A 13,348-nucleotide genomic window follows, 5' to 3' on the forward strand; every position below is an offset into this window, starting at 1 on the left:
GCTGTTTATTTAATATTCTGAAGAAATTGAAATATCCTTTTGGGTGAAGCGCATGCATACACAATTACAGCGCGCGCGCGCACACACTCACACACACTCAGGCATGCATGGCGGCATACACTCACACACATCACCACCACAATATATAAATAAATAAGGCAGAGTAAAAACATTCGCTTGGTCAGGGGCCAAAAGCAGAGTTGGAGAAACTCCTTTTAAAAAAATATATTGAAAAAAAAATGGTGTTTTCAGAACACTAGAGGGAGGAGTGTGACCGCCTGGCGTGCACGCTGACCGAGGAGGCAGTGTTTCATGAGGGGGGGGAAAGAGAGGGAGGGGGGGGGGGGGGGGGGGGGAGAGAGGGAGGGGGGGATGGGGGCACTAACAACGTGTCAGACGAGAGATCAAAAAATGGCTCTCTTGCTGGTAGTGAAATGACAATCTTATCGTCATGCAAAGAAACGGCACAACACCACTACGAAAATTAACTTTGCGACTGTGTGTGGTCCCCGTGTGAGAGTATGAGGTGTTAAATGGAACACACACAGGCAGGCCCAGCCTTCACGGTGACGGCCATTCCCGCAGCTGAAACCTGTGGTTCAACTCTGACCTTAACTCGCCATTCGATTCCTCCCTTACCCTCGAGTTTTTCACCCTGAAATTTAAAGATAAAGCTGCGGGGCCCGCATCTCTTTGCCCCAGGATAATGGTCAGACCTCACAAAATGAATGAATAATATAACTTGGCGCTCCATCTGGACGCACGCACACACACACACACACACACACACACACACACACACACACACACACACACACACACTAACACAGAGAGAGAGACTCTGGTGATTAAAAAACAATTCCTCCAGACAGAAATCCCTTAAACAGCCTCTGGTTTTGAGCTTCATGATATCCCCCTTCTGTCTCCTCTCCCCCTCAGCAGCCACCAACCGCTGCTGCTGCCAAAAATAACACAGGAGCGCCACTCGAGCCTGTGCCTCACCACAGCACAAGTTGGCCGCAAGAGAAGGATCAAAACACACACAAAAAAGGAAACACATTATATTGTGGAGGGGGGGGGGGGGGGGGGGCAGTCATACAGCTCCACGCTTGAAGATATGTACTGATGATTTTGGCAAGCAAAGAACCACACGCTCATAAAGCATCCCGCCAGGACGGGGGGGGGGGGGGGGGGGAGGAAAGTGCGTATGGGTGCGCGTCTACGCGCAAGCACTCGTTGGATGGACTGCGACTGCTGAAATTGCATTCATTTCTGATCTCATTCTGTCAGTGATTCGACCACAGGCTCAGTGAAGCACTTACATTATCATGTTATGGGTCAATAAATTAGAGCCTTCGTTGACAAATGACAGCCCGGTGAACAAAGCAAATTAGTGCTGAAAACATGACTAATGAGCAGGAAGGGTATGCTGAGGGGCTCATATAAATCACGGGAATCTGATTGCAGCTTTAGGAGCGCAAATAGGAAAGAACTTTACTCATTGTTCACTTTGTATTACGCTTGGCACCGCCGGCTTCCACAGCGACACGCCAACGACCGAAACCATCCGAGTCCGAGCCTTGCTTTAACAGGGGCCAACGTCGATTTACAAGCAAACCATGCAGAGATTGCCCGCCGAACCACAGAAATAAAGGAAATGATGGAAAGGTGGAAAATGTACTGAAATATTTTATAGCGGTCCTGGCACCAAAAGTTGGTTCAAAACTGCCTCGTTTAGACGAAAAAACCTTTACCATTCATAGTCTCTTTTTTGAGAGAAAAGAGATCATCCTAAGTACTCAAAGTTATGTTGCGGTCAATATATCCCAACCTGCACTGTGTAAATGGATATTTACAAAAATGGATATCGCAGTAGCTTTTCTTATTGTTTTATTTACGATTTCAATGTAATTTTTAATACACGCTACGATTTGTACGTTTTGGCTTTTAAAAAAACAACAAAAACAACTCAATTTCTTTTAGACTTTTTGAGATTGTCTAGATGTCATAATGGATTAGGCTAGCTCCGGGGTGCAAAACTAAATAAAACACCTTGGTTTTATCATTAACACTATTCGAGCGGTTGTATAGGACAAAAAAGGTCTGGGAATATTTGTCTATTTTTCACTTTATTTCCGTGCTCCTGTAGTTCAGTGGATGACTGATGTCATTTAAGTGGCGCAACCTAAAGCTGCAGAATCTGCGCAGATTACTGACCTTTTGCCTCCCTCTGCTGGACACTCTTGGTCATAATTGTGATTTGTAGTCGGTGTCCTGGCGGCAGGTCAATTCTCCTATTTAAATTAGTTGTTCATTCCTTCATTTATTACAAGTGACTGAACAATCTCATTTGGGTAAATAAAAAAGAGAAGATAGAGACTAACATAATTCAATTGAGTTAGTAATAAGACGTATTTCCATCAAAACAAACGATTATTCTGCGGGCCAATGAAAACGCAGAGGTCGTGGAGGCCTAACTACGTCATATTTGTGCGTCGAAAACATCAGGCTTCTGTCGGAGCTGATGGGGTCTTTGGTCTGCTCTTCGGGTGTTGTTGCTTCATTGTTTGACTGAAAAATATCGTCAAATGAAATCAAGTGTCTGTCTTGGTCGGGGGGTTAACAATCCGAAACCGATCTGGTCTGTCTGTGTGAAATAGGGAATGAACGACGAGACAGCATCGGACAGCTGGAAGAGAAACTCCGGGTGCTCCAGGTGCGGTTTCGAGGAAGCTAAGCTAGTGTAATGTTAGCTTAGCGGCTAAATATGGGCTCATTTAATATAATATCCTTTTATATCCCATCTCCCATCTCATTTTATTAGTTTTTTCTTTAGAGCCAACACAGCGACATCACTGAAAACGAGATAGCTCTAATAATTCCTTATTTTAATAACTACTACTTAACTATTCTAGTATTGCTGGTTGTAATCATATAGACTTTGGTTAAAATAATTTTTAACATTTGTACCTAGGCAAACAAATTTGCAAAACGTCTTACCTTTAATGTGTTCTGACTCGATAAATACAAATAAATAATTGTATCGAATGTAGATATGGACAGCCTCCCTTGTTTATGTTGAATGTGCATAATCATAAAAACCTTTCATGGGTACAAGTTCGTACCACTGGAAAAAGAGCAAAATCCCTAAAGCAGAGTTTCATTGAATGAGGACTTAGGGACCTTTTAAAGTTGTAAGCACTTTTATTTTGAAAATGTATTTCGTGACTACTGTCGTAAAGATCATTGTCAATATTAATGACAGATATGCGACTGTCAAATATCGTTTTTACGGGGTAGAGTGACATTTTCTTTACAGATACAGAACAGTATGGCAATTATTGGTTAAGATAAAACCTACAAAGAATGTTTATGCAGTAGTCAAACATTTTAATGAGTATTGAGTTTTACAAGTACAATAAACTACACATTGTTATAGCTGAATTGTCCCTGTTGAAATCCTCTTAGTATTGAGCAAATGCTGGCTGTGAATCCCGGAAAGACACCTATCAGTCTGCTGCAGGAGTATGGAACGCGGATAGGTAAGACCCCAGTGTATGACCTGCTGAAGGCCGAGGGACAGGCCCATCAGCCCAACTTTACATTCCGCGTCGCTGTCGGGGAGATCAACTGCACTGGCCAGGGGCCCAGCAAGAAGGCAGCCAAGCACAAAGCAGCTGAGGCTGCTCTAAAGATGCTTAAGGGAGGCCTCGGAGGCCCTGCTGGATTTAGTGTTGGGGCAGACGGATTTGTTGAGGTCGACGTTTCTACGGATGGGGACAGGTATATCTGTGTATTATGTGTTCTTGCCTCTCCTTTTCTTTACACTCCGAATGAGGTTGGACTGTGCGTTATTTATGAGTTCCTCTTTTATGTGTTTGTCTCAGCTCCCAGTCAGAGATGAAGACCTCAGGCAGTTCACAGCAGACCGAATGTAACCCCGTTGGAGCTCTGCAGGTAAATAACTTGTGCATCCCAATGTTTGGGGTGGCAGTTTTTAATTTTTGGATTGTCATTCTCAGTGTGTGTTTAGTTATAGCTGTGTAATTGTTTTTACGTTATTACTTGGCTCTGTTTATTTGGTCAGGAGTTGGTGGTGCAGAAAGGGTGGCGCTTGCCAGAGTACACAGTCACCCAGGAGTCTGGGCCTGCACATCGTAAAGAGTTCACAATGACCTGCAGAGTGGAGAGATTCGTAGAAATTGGTAAAATGCATTGAGTTTGTGTCGCAAAATGATGCCGCACAAACCTTTTCCCATCAATACAGCGAAATGACTGTGTTGACCTCCATTATTCCACATCATTATTTTGTTGACGCCGTAAATATTCATGCCCAGTTACAGCTTAGTTCTTACTCAGCCTCCGTTTCCATTTCAGGAAGCGGAACCTCCAAGAAACTAGCCAAGAGGAACGCAGCAGCTAAAATGTTATCGCGTATACACGATGTCCCGGTGGACCTGAGGACCAGCAACGATGCTGAAGCAGAAGATGATACCTTCAACATGGTGAGTAACCAGTTCAGAAGAGCTCATTAGCTTCCTGCTGTGCACGTCATTTACAACAGGACAGGCAGAACGATGCTCCGGTAATTTATAAATGCCTTGCCGTCATTTTTAACAGCACTTTATGAATTCCTTTAACCGTCTTTATTGCTGCTGCCCACACAGCACACGGGGAGCAGGGCCGAGTCCGGGAAAAGTAAAAGCTTCAGCTGCACGTGGGACTCTCTGCGGAACTCTGCTGGGGAGAAGATCCTCCAGCTTCGCAGCCACCCTCTGGGCATTCCCACTGACTCCAACTTCTGCTCTCTGCTGAGCGACTTGTCCTTGGAGCAGCGCTTTGATGTCAGCTACCTGGATCTAGGTGAGTTGAGGGGCAGCGGCGGGTTGACCACGTGTAAATATCGAAAAGCATTGGAAGGAAAACGATTGTGCTTCCTTCTTGTTTTAGAGGAGCGCAGTCTGAGCGGCCTGTGTCAGTGTCTCGTGGAACTGTCCACCCAGCCAATCACAGTCTGCCACGGCTGCGCTTCGAGTGCGGACGCCGCCAGAGCCAGCGCAGCCCACAATGCACTGCAGTACCTCAAAATCATGGCGGGAGGAAAGTGATGTTATCTACCTGAGCTTTATACTCACCATTCCACAATGTGGTAATGAACCTCTGGAAGAAGGAAGCACTTTTCTGACGGAATTCGCACGACGTCAATTACCTCAGATTAATTTTTTAAATCTTTTTTTGAAACCCCCTGAACTTTTATTTGCTCACATTTATTACCGACTCGCAAAGCCAATCGCAGGCCCTGCTCAGAGTCGTTAAGTTCCCCAAAAACTGCAGACAAATTCTAGATATGAAACGTGGAAAAGGGAACGGAGCTTTTTATCAATTGGACTGTGGATTCGACATGTTCTGCGTTGCATTTGATCCCTATTGACAATAATCAAAGTGTGCAGACTCAGGGACAGAAACAATGACGGCAACTGACCCCAGAGGAGATTTCCTTTAAAGACAGCCACAGTTCTATGAATTTTTGGAATGTTGCCTAAATTGAAACCCTAAAACCTCAAACAGGCATGCGCAACGCTCGAAACGGGCCCTGAAGAGTTGAATTTGGACATTTTTTCCCTGACGCTCTGGATTAGTCAGGCAAAACTCGGATGAGCTGAAATAAGTTTTACACTTTCCCCTATATCCAGTACACATGAAGCTAAGTAATGATTGTCAGTCGTTATTGTGGGACATTTTATAAGGTGTCGCACATGTCTGTCGGAACATATGGATGTTTTTTTTTTAAACATACAGAAAGCATCTGTTAAAACAATGGGTAAAAGGTTTGTGAATACTCTTTAACAGATCAGCACGATTGAGATCACGAATGGTTTAAATGACTTTTAATGATTAACTTTATTGACACCATGTATGTGTTTGGGATGTGTATCTGTGTATTGTATTTTCCATATGAAATTGGTTTGGTTTCTAATAAAACTTGACTGCCAAATGTTACCCTGACTTGAATTGCTGTTCTAATGGTCTAATTATAAGCTCACCAAGATGTTAGGATACATTTATAGTTCCATTTGTTTTATTTTTTTAATCACTGTGTGCTTTTAATGTGCTTACTATTGTTCTTATTCTTGTTCTTACTCTTGTTCGCTGCTGAAGTCTGATCCAAAGCTGTGATGCTCTGGTTACTTGTCCAAGGTGGGATAGGCTCCCGCCAAACCCCAAAAATTACTGCAAAAAGCAGTAGAAGATGGACAAAATCTTCCATTAAGCAAAATATTCCTGGTGCTAAAAGGGAGATCTCTTCTTCTGTTAGAGCCTTGAGCTGATTTCGTCCTCCGCGTACCCGCTGCTGTCTGAGTGAGTGCTGTCACCATGGTCCACTTCTGCAGAAACACAGGGACCTTTAGCTACATGTGCTGCATCTTTGGACCTAAAAGACGGATGATCTGATCCAACATGTCTGACCTCAATACAACACCTTAAAAAAAAAAAAATATATATATATATATATTTTTTTTTTTTTTTTTTTTTTGCTGATATGGTGTGTAAACAGCAGTGTGATGCTGCTATAACAGCTAACTGTTGACAAATTATACATAACACTTTAAGAACTGTTAAAACTGTGTGTGTGTGTGTGTGTGTGTGGGGGGGGGGGGTATTTTCTCACTATCTTCACAGTTTTCACAGTCTTCAAATTCTAAAAAACGAACTCCTGTCACAGACAAGTAGACCGACGTAGCATAAGACATGCAGGCATCCTGATGGCATCACTCACTTTAAACATATATGCAACATTGTGAGCTTCTATTATTTTACATATTATTCTACAAAAAACTAAATAAATGTACATTTTTACTGCATTGACTAGCCTACCATAGTAATGGCCTTCTTTGGACGGCGGGGATGTTTCTTGTGTTCTTTCTAAACATCTGAAATCATCTTCTCCAGCACTGTGCACCTATGGAGACAACATATCTGAAGTCATCACGTGTCTGTTTTTGACTCTTTTACTTCCCACATCTTTTAATTTAGTTTATTTGCACACCTTTATTTGCACTTCTTTGTTTGTATTGCTTAACTTCGTGCCAAAAAATGTAACAATTTCCGTGTTCCTATTTTAGATAGATGTGTGTGTACACACATATATATACACAGAGGAAGAGAGAATGTCAATAGATTTCTAATATAGTCTTTTAAAATTGTTAAATATTTTATGTGCTGTAGAGCAGATTGTTTTGATATATTTTTTTGCCATCTTATTGTAAAAGTTACAATGTACATAGAATGCACGTTATTTTTAAATGAATAGCATACCTCCTCAAGCTCAAAGGAATTCACTTTTTGCAGGTTACTGGAGATGGACCCATGGTTCTGGTGGGCCGGAGAAGGTTGGGTTGGATTGTCCTGGTCGTGTTCAGAGACGACGTTCGGCATAAACGAAGGGAAAGATGATGCGTCTTTGCGTCTGGCAGAGCAGATACAAGAGGCCGTGTTTGGTTTTGGCCTGCAGCAGGAGAGAGGCTCCTCTGGGGCCGCCGTGGCGGCTGGTGTCCCAGTCGGCTCGAGCTCTTGCTGACATAAAGGACACTGATTGTCTCCCCTGTCCACTGTTTCTAACGACAGAGACGTTCTTGCACCTTGAGTCTTGTTGTCAACACCAACTGCTTTGTTAGAATTTCCATCCACCACAGCGTTTTTATTGTTAGTGTAGCAACTTTTAGGTCGACTGTGAAGAGTATCCGAGGCCAAATGCACATCTGCAGTTGAATTAATCCTATTAGATTCTCCCAAATTGAGATTCTTCGCCACCCTAGGCTGGACCGTCTCCTGGTCAAGCTCTCCAACATCAGAAAGACTGCACCTTTTTTTGGGAGATGGCTGCGGAGACGTGGATTCGGATCCTCGCGGGGAGCCCGTGTAGAGGCACATTTTGGAGACGGTGTCCTTTAACCTCTCAACCGGAGAGCGCGGCTCGCTGCGGATGCTGCTTCTGAAGCGTTCCATCTTCTCCACAGGAGAGGAGTAGAACGTTAACTCTGGCGGGGCCAGTTTTTGTAGCGGAGTGCGCGACACGTGAGAGTAGAGTGAGTAGAAAGCGTTGGCCATCGCTGTGAGCACCTGCACCTGCCGGAAACGACCTGAAAGACGCCAAGAAAAAGGTCATGTGCTAACCCTGCAATCTTCTCAGGAGTGGGATTTTAAAGAATGTCTTACTAGCAAGGGTGAGGCTGGGGTCTTCATCTCGTATTCGCTGTAGCTGAGACTCCAGAAAGCCTCGGAAGTTGATACCCTTAGCCTCGGAGGGAAATGTGAAGAAACGGGAAGGGATGCGGATGTTGAACTGCGGCTCGTCATAGCCAAAACCCAGCTCAAACAGCGTCTCCTCGGGGTCCTCTGCATACAGACGCAGGACGTCCAACACGCTGCCGTGCATGTGAGGAAAACACTTTTTAACACTATTGATCTCAACTGAATGTGGGTAATCAGCCATGTGTTATTCTTCATTGTGAAAAGAGCTGTAAATGCTTTACCATGACAAAAGACACCAATAAATAAAGAAATGCTTTAAGATGACAAAAAAGACACGAATAAATATATGTGAGAATCTTTCTATAGATAAAACATTATATAGAAATAGAAGGAGTAAAAGAAAAGTACTGGGGACCCCATGCTGTAATATTAGTAATGACAATATTAATAATAATAAATATCAATAGTGTCAACTCACCTTATCCTACTGTTAGAAGTGGAGGAGGAGAGGCAGCTGGACGCCGTGCTGTAGCCCATATTCACCGCTGGCAGACATAAGGCCTGACGAGGAGTACTGGTGACGAGAGGCCAATGTTAAAGCCTCTGAATACCATGAAAGATAATCCACATTCTTAAGAATGCGCCTTAATCATAGTACACATAACACCTCAGAATGGCAACAAAAACATCTCCGCTGACAGTTCAAACACAATGCCTCTATGGTTTATATTACGCCGTTAAAAGGAAGACCTGGTGAAGAGCGTGTGATGACTTTGTGTGGAGGAATGACCCAGCGCGATACTCGATGGTCTGCAGAGGAGTGAGGACAGAGAATGACAATATAACTGTCATTTAAATAGAGCCAAACATGACTATAACCAAATAAGTCAGCTAATCATGCAATAAATGAGGGAAATCTTCTGCAGTCTCTGAACCGGTCAGGCAATAAAAGTTAAAGTCAACACACCTAAAGCCTAAAACTGCAGTCATAAATTTAAGCAAGAGAAAAGAGATATGCCTCTCACCCAGATGCAGAAAGAATCTCTCCGCCATTCAATATAGACGCTGAAACAGAGGAAAACATGCTGAAATCTTCATTTGTATTCATCCCCTTTTTCAGGTCTTCAGACAACCTTCTAACCCTACTGTGATACATGCAATACCAGAGCTCTTAATCTCACGGAAGTCACCATTTCAAGTTTTCTTACCTACCTGCTCTGTAGTGTCAGCACCAGTAATACAAGTTGCTATATGGTCAATTAGTGCTCTCACAGAACTCCAGTAATGTCAAATAACAAGCATCCATCAGTGTGAGAAGTCGTGTTCTGATCAGTCAGAAAGGTAAGTCACTCAAGCGTTTGCTCTCCTGGTCACATGACCATCTTTAAACATCAAAACATGCAAATACAACACTCAGAAATAAACTTACCATCAGCACCAAGACTCAGCTCAGTGTCAAAGTGTTCGGCTTTCAGCGCAGACTCTGAAGACAGGACACACGGATGTGCTTAAATGTAAGTGTATTTCAGCTTTTTGAATTTGTTTTAATGCTTAATAAATCATTAAAATCAACTCAAACCAGACACACAAGCCCAAATAATGGTCTGCAGTACAGGACATTCATCATTTTATTAGGGTCACAGAATCTTCACATATCAACCTCCCTTTGAGGGAATCTTTAATCAAAATGTTTCCCGTGTCGTAATCATGCAAAGGTGGAGTTGATGTGCAACCAGTATGACAACTGCATCGCTCTCATCGTTGCCATTCAAACTCACCGAAACTCAGGCGACTTAAGTTTTCCGAGGTGACCTCTGACCTGTGAGACATAACACAATAAGCAACACATGAACGCAGCATATCAGTAAGTAGCATTTGCATGTGTGTTCTGTAAAATAATCAATGGAATTTGCATAGATTGCCTGCAGCGGTCAAGCGACAGGGCATGACTGTTAAACTGTGTTTAGCTGTTTTTATAATAAGCCCTGAAACGCTTTTGCTGTGTCAACGCCAGCACGTCGATCTTGATCTGGACATCATAGAGTTTATAGAACTTGTAAAAGTGTGGCGTCATTTCCCCCCATGCACTTCCTGACTTGGGTGGTGTTTAGATCCTTCTTTTGATTGCTGATAAAGTATTCTTAAAGTAGCAATTGCAGTTTTCATTTTAAAATTATTTTGCTTATTCTAGTTTTATGGAATGTCTAAAACTTTGTAATTGCTGATAGTTGCAATGAAAACCTTTTCTTCTTTTTGCAGATTACATTTTAAAAAAAAATGCTGCGGCTAACAAACCACATGATCTTCCTGGAACACACAGCTTCACAGACTTTCCACTTTCTGCTCTTCTAAATGAAGCCATTTCCATTGACATCTCAGCCTTTACATCAAAAACACAAATAAAAAACAGAGGTAAAGGTAAAGGACTTACCCACAACCTAAGAGCCAGTTCTCAATCTTTCCACTGATGCATCCTGTGGGGGGGAAAAAAACAAGAAAAATTCAACACTGACGCTTTGCAATAACATTCAACACACCTGTTGAATGTTATTAATAGTCTATGTAATCTTTTCACCACACTGCAAATATAACAATAAAAACTGGGTCAAATGAAGCTTTACCCAGAAACCTGTTATAACCTAACATTTAGAATCTAATACTGTAGCATAAGTGGTCAGTCGGATTCTCGTTGATTCTGACTGGTAACAGGAAGATGTGCACTCATGTCAAACGCTGCCGTTGGGGCATAATGCTGCCACTTGGACAGCATCGTCTCATTTATGTCTGTCAGGCGTGAGAACCAAAACCACAGTAGTAAACATCCACATTAAAAAGTCATGTTGTATCCAGGCTGTTGTGGTTATGTCCTCGACAACAGCCGTATTAGGCTGTATTAAAGTTGTCAGATGCCGGCTTCACTGCTGGCATAAAAGGCTAATGTCTATTTGTATTGCTGCATATCTTTGCAGCCAAATGTGGTTTCCTTCCCTGAATGATGATGAATGTTCAGCTTTGTAAAGAACTCCTACTGGAGGTTGTGACTTCTCTGTACCTGAAAAGCCGCTGACGCAGCTCTACTTTCTCTTCCAGGTTGCTTTAAACCTGTAAATATTAACTTTTATCATGCGCGGCTGAAGGGTATTCATACTCTCACCGTCAGAAAACACGTCGTCGTCAACCGTGGAGGCCGACGAGAGGCTGCACAGTCGTCCCGGGGAGTCCCGTTCCTCCAGCGTGAGCCATTGTCGGCTGCTGTTGATCCAGGCTCGCCGCCTCACTGCAGATGATGGACTCTCCATCATTTCAGTTGACAGACAGCTGGAAAACAGGGAGGGTTTAAAAGTGATGATTAAATGTTAAACCAGTCAATATGTAATCATCACCTTTACTAAATCATCATTGTGCAAACACAAGTGACACTTCCATGTTGTCTGTGTAGCTTCTCAATCATCCAGGTCATCATATCCAAGGTAGTTTTCTCTGTCAACTGGACTGTGTTTCGTCTCTGTGAAGACGTTTCGCCTTCTCCTTTAGGTGTAGGTGGACTGCTGAGTCCTGGCCTGAAGAGGTGGCGTGTCTGTGTTGTGCCATTCTTCTGTGGAGAGGTTGCTTGGTTTCCCCAATGTACAGTTCCTTGCATTTCTCCTGACACTGTACAGCATAAACAACATTACTTTGTTTGGGTCTTGGTGTCTTGTGCTAATGGACACCCCCTAAAGGGATCAATAAAGTACTCTGATTCTAATTCTGATGTACTAACCTCTGTCTGAGAGTGTTGCTGGGTTTGAACTGAACTGGTATGTCGTGTTTCTGGAGGATCCTCCTAAACTTCTCAGAGACAGATGGGGGATCGAGACGCTGTGGCGTTTGTTTCTCTCCTCCTCTCCTTTGCTGGGGTCTCGTTTTCTTGAGGTCTTGGTGAAGGCCCAGTCTGGGTAGCCACATGTTTTTGTCTTAATGTGGTCCTGTTCCTTCTTCCTGCCTTGGGATGTGGTGGGTATTTCTCTGGCCCTGGTGTTGGAGAGTTCTGATCACTTCCAACTTGTGTTCCAGTGGGTGGTGAGAGTCAAACTGGAGGTACTGGTCGGCATGTGTAGGTTTTCTGTAGACTTTGATGGTGAGATTTCTGTCCTCAGTGATCTTGACTGCGCAGTCCAGACAGGCCAGACTGTTTCCTTTTACATCTTCCCAGGTGAATTTTACATGCTCGTCTGTTTTGTTTTGGTGATTTGATTTGTTTTAATTGGAAGCGTTCTCAAATCTGAAAAAGCCTTCTGGCTAGAAGGCGAAACGTCTTCACAGAGAAGAAACACAATCCAATTGACAGAGAAAACTACCTTGGATACACTTCCATGTTGGGTTCCTCAGAAAACCCCCTTCTACTTATTTTGTCCGCGGTCACAAACAACATTCAACATGTCATACAGGCATACATTGCATCCAATTTCCCGTTGGCTGTGTACAATGTCTAATTTCCTGAGGTCAACAACTCATAAAAGCATATAAATGTATAGTATAACTTGATATGTATCACAAAGAGCAGGCTATGAATACACAATGAGATCTCTCCTCAGTGGATCAGTAAATGATATTTTAAATGCCATAAATGTGGTCCACACATGTCACCCTTTATAGACTAGACGTTACTGCTGTACTGCTGATCATTTTTGTAATATAGCTCAGGATTACTCCGGTTACTTTGACTGATAAATCCAAATCGGCGGTAAGTTGCGCCTGATACATTTGAACCTTAAACCACACTTTGTCCATAAGTGCTGTTAGAGTATAAGAGCTCTTATTACCCTCATAGGTGCAGGTTTCTGTTCTGTCACTGGCGCCCTTCTTTCATTTCCTGTTGTTGCAGGCTCGAGTGCGTCAACTATCTTCGATTGTGAGATATATGTATTTTTTTTTTTTTAAAGGCTAAATCTCACCGTATCTAGACTTTTCTCTCCTTTCTCCCCACTCATTTACTTGCTATTAAAACTTGCTGGCCGCATCCCCCTGATTGGCGTCACAACTGCGGCTGGATGTGCGTGTGATGAGGTGTGAGCGGACCGATAGGAAGTGACTTTGCACCAAATGTAATTTATCA

At 43.0% G+C, this 13,348-nt stretch overlaps 2 protein-coding genes and 1 long non-coding RNA gene across 5 annotated transcripts; 2 read left to right on the forward strand and 1 right to left on the reverse strand.

Annotated features, from left to right (window-relative positions):
- The first annotated feature begins 2,492 nt into the window (after window positions 1–2,492).
- Window positions 2,493–5,998, forward strand: tarbp2 (TAR (HIV) RNA binding protein 2). Its single transcript, XM_003973487.3, has 7 exons — window positions 2,493–2,716; window positions 3,469–3,783; window positions 3,888–3,957; window positions 4,088–4,205; window positions 4,378–4,505; window positions 4,668–4,863; window positions 4,951–5,998. Exons 1-7 carry the CDS (start codon window positions 2,664–2,666, stop codon window positions 5,106–5,108), a joined length of 1,038 nt encoding a protein of 345 aa, XP_003973536.1. The 5' UTR covers window positions 2,493–2,663; the 3' UTR covers window positions 5,109–5,998.
- Window positions 5,872–13,325, reverse strand: tespa1 (thymocyte expressed, positive selection associated 1). 3 transcript variants are annotated; one of them, XM_011614128.2, is made up of 12 exons: window positions 13,056–13,325; window positions 11,408–11,571; window positions 10,685–10,727; window positions 10,032–10,072; window positions 9,683–9,736; window positions 9,279–9,318; window positions 9,004–9,063; window positions 8,732–8,827; window positions 8,218–8,426; window positions 7,318–8,141; window positions 6,877–6,961; window positions 5,872–6,386 (listed from the first exon to the last, which is right to left on the reverse strand). In XM_011614128.2, the coding sequence occupies exons 2-12, from the start codon at window positions 11,553–11,555 to the stop codon at window positions 6,313–6,315; spliced, it is 1,674 nt and encodes a 557-aa protein (XP_011612430.2). In that variant the 5' UTR covers window positions 11,556–11,571; window positions 13,056–13,325; the 3' UTR covers window positions 5,872–6,312. The 3 variants fall into 3 exon arrangements, with proteins under 3 accessions (XP_011612430.2, XP_029681934.1, XP_029681935.1); XM_029826074.1 differs by lacking the exon at window positions 9,004–9,063; XM_029826075.1 differs by lacking the exons at window positions 10,032–10,072; window positions 10,685–10,727; window positions 11,408–11,571; window positions 13,056–13,325 and having other exon boundaries at window positions 9,279–9,578; window positions 9,683–9,720.
- On the forward strand, window positions 9,687–11,467 carry LOC115246774 (uncharacterized). The gene is made up of 4 exons (XR_003885849.1): window positions 9,687–9,767; window positions 9,969–10,117; window positions 10,513–10,665; window positions 11,344–11,467. It is a non-coding gene; the product is annotated as an uncharacterized lncRNA (long non-coding RNA).
- Window positions 13,326–13,348: the final 23 nt, after the last annotated feature.

Source organism: Takifugu rubripes, chromosome 19 (assembly GCF_901000725.2).
Source record: "Takifugu rubripes chromosome 19, fTakRub1.2, whole genome shotgun sequence".
NCBI classification, from domain to species: domain Eukaryota; kingdom Metazoa; phylum Chordata; class Actinopteri; order Tetraodontiformes; family Tetraodontidae; genus Takifugu; species Takifugu rubripes.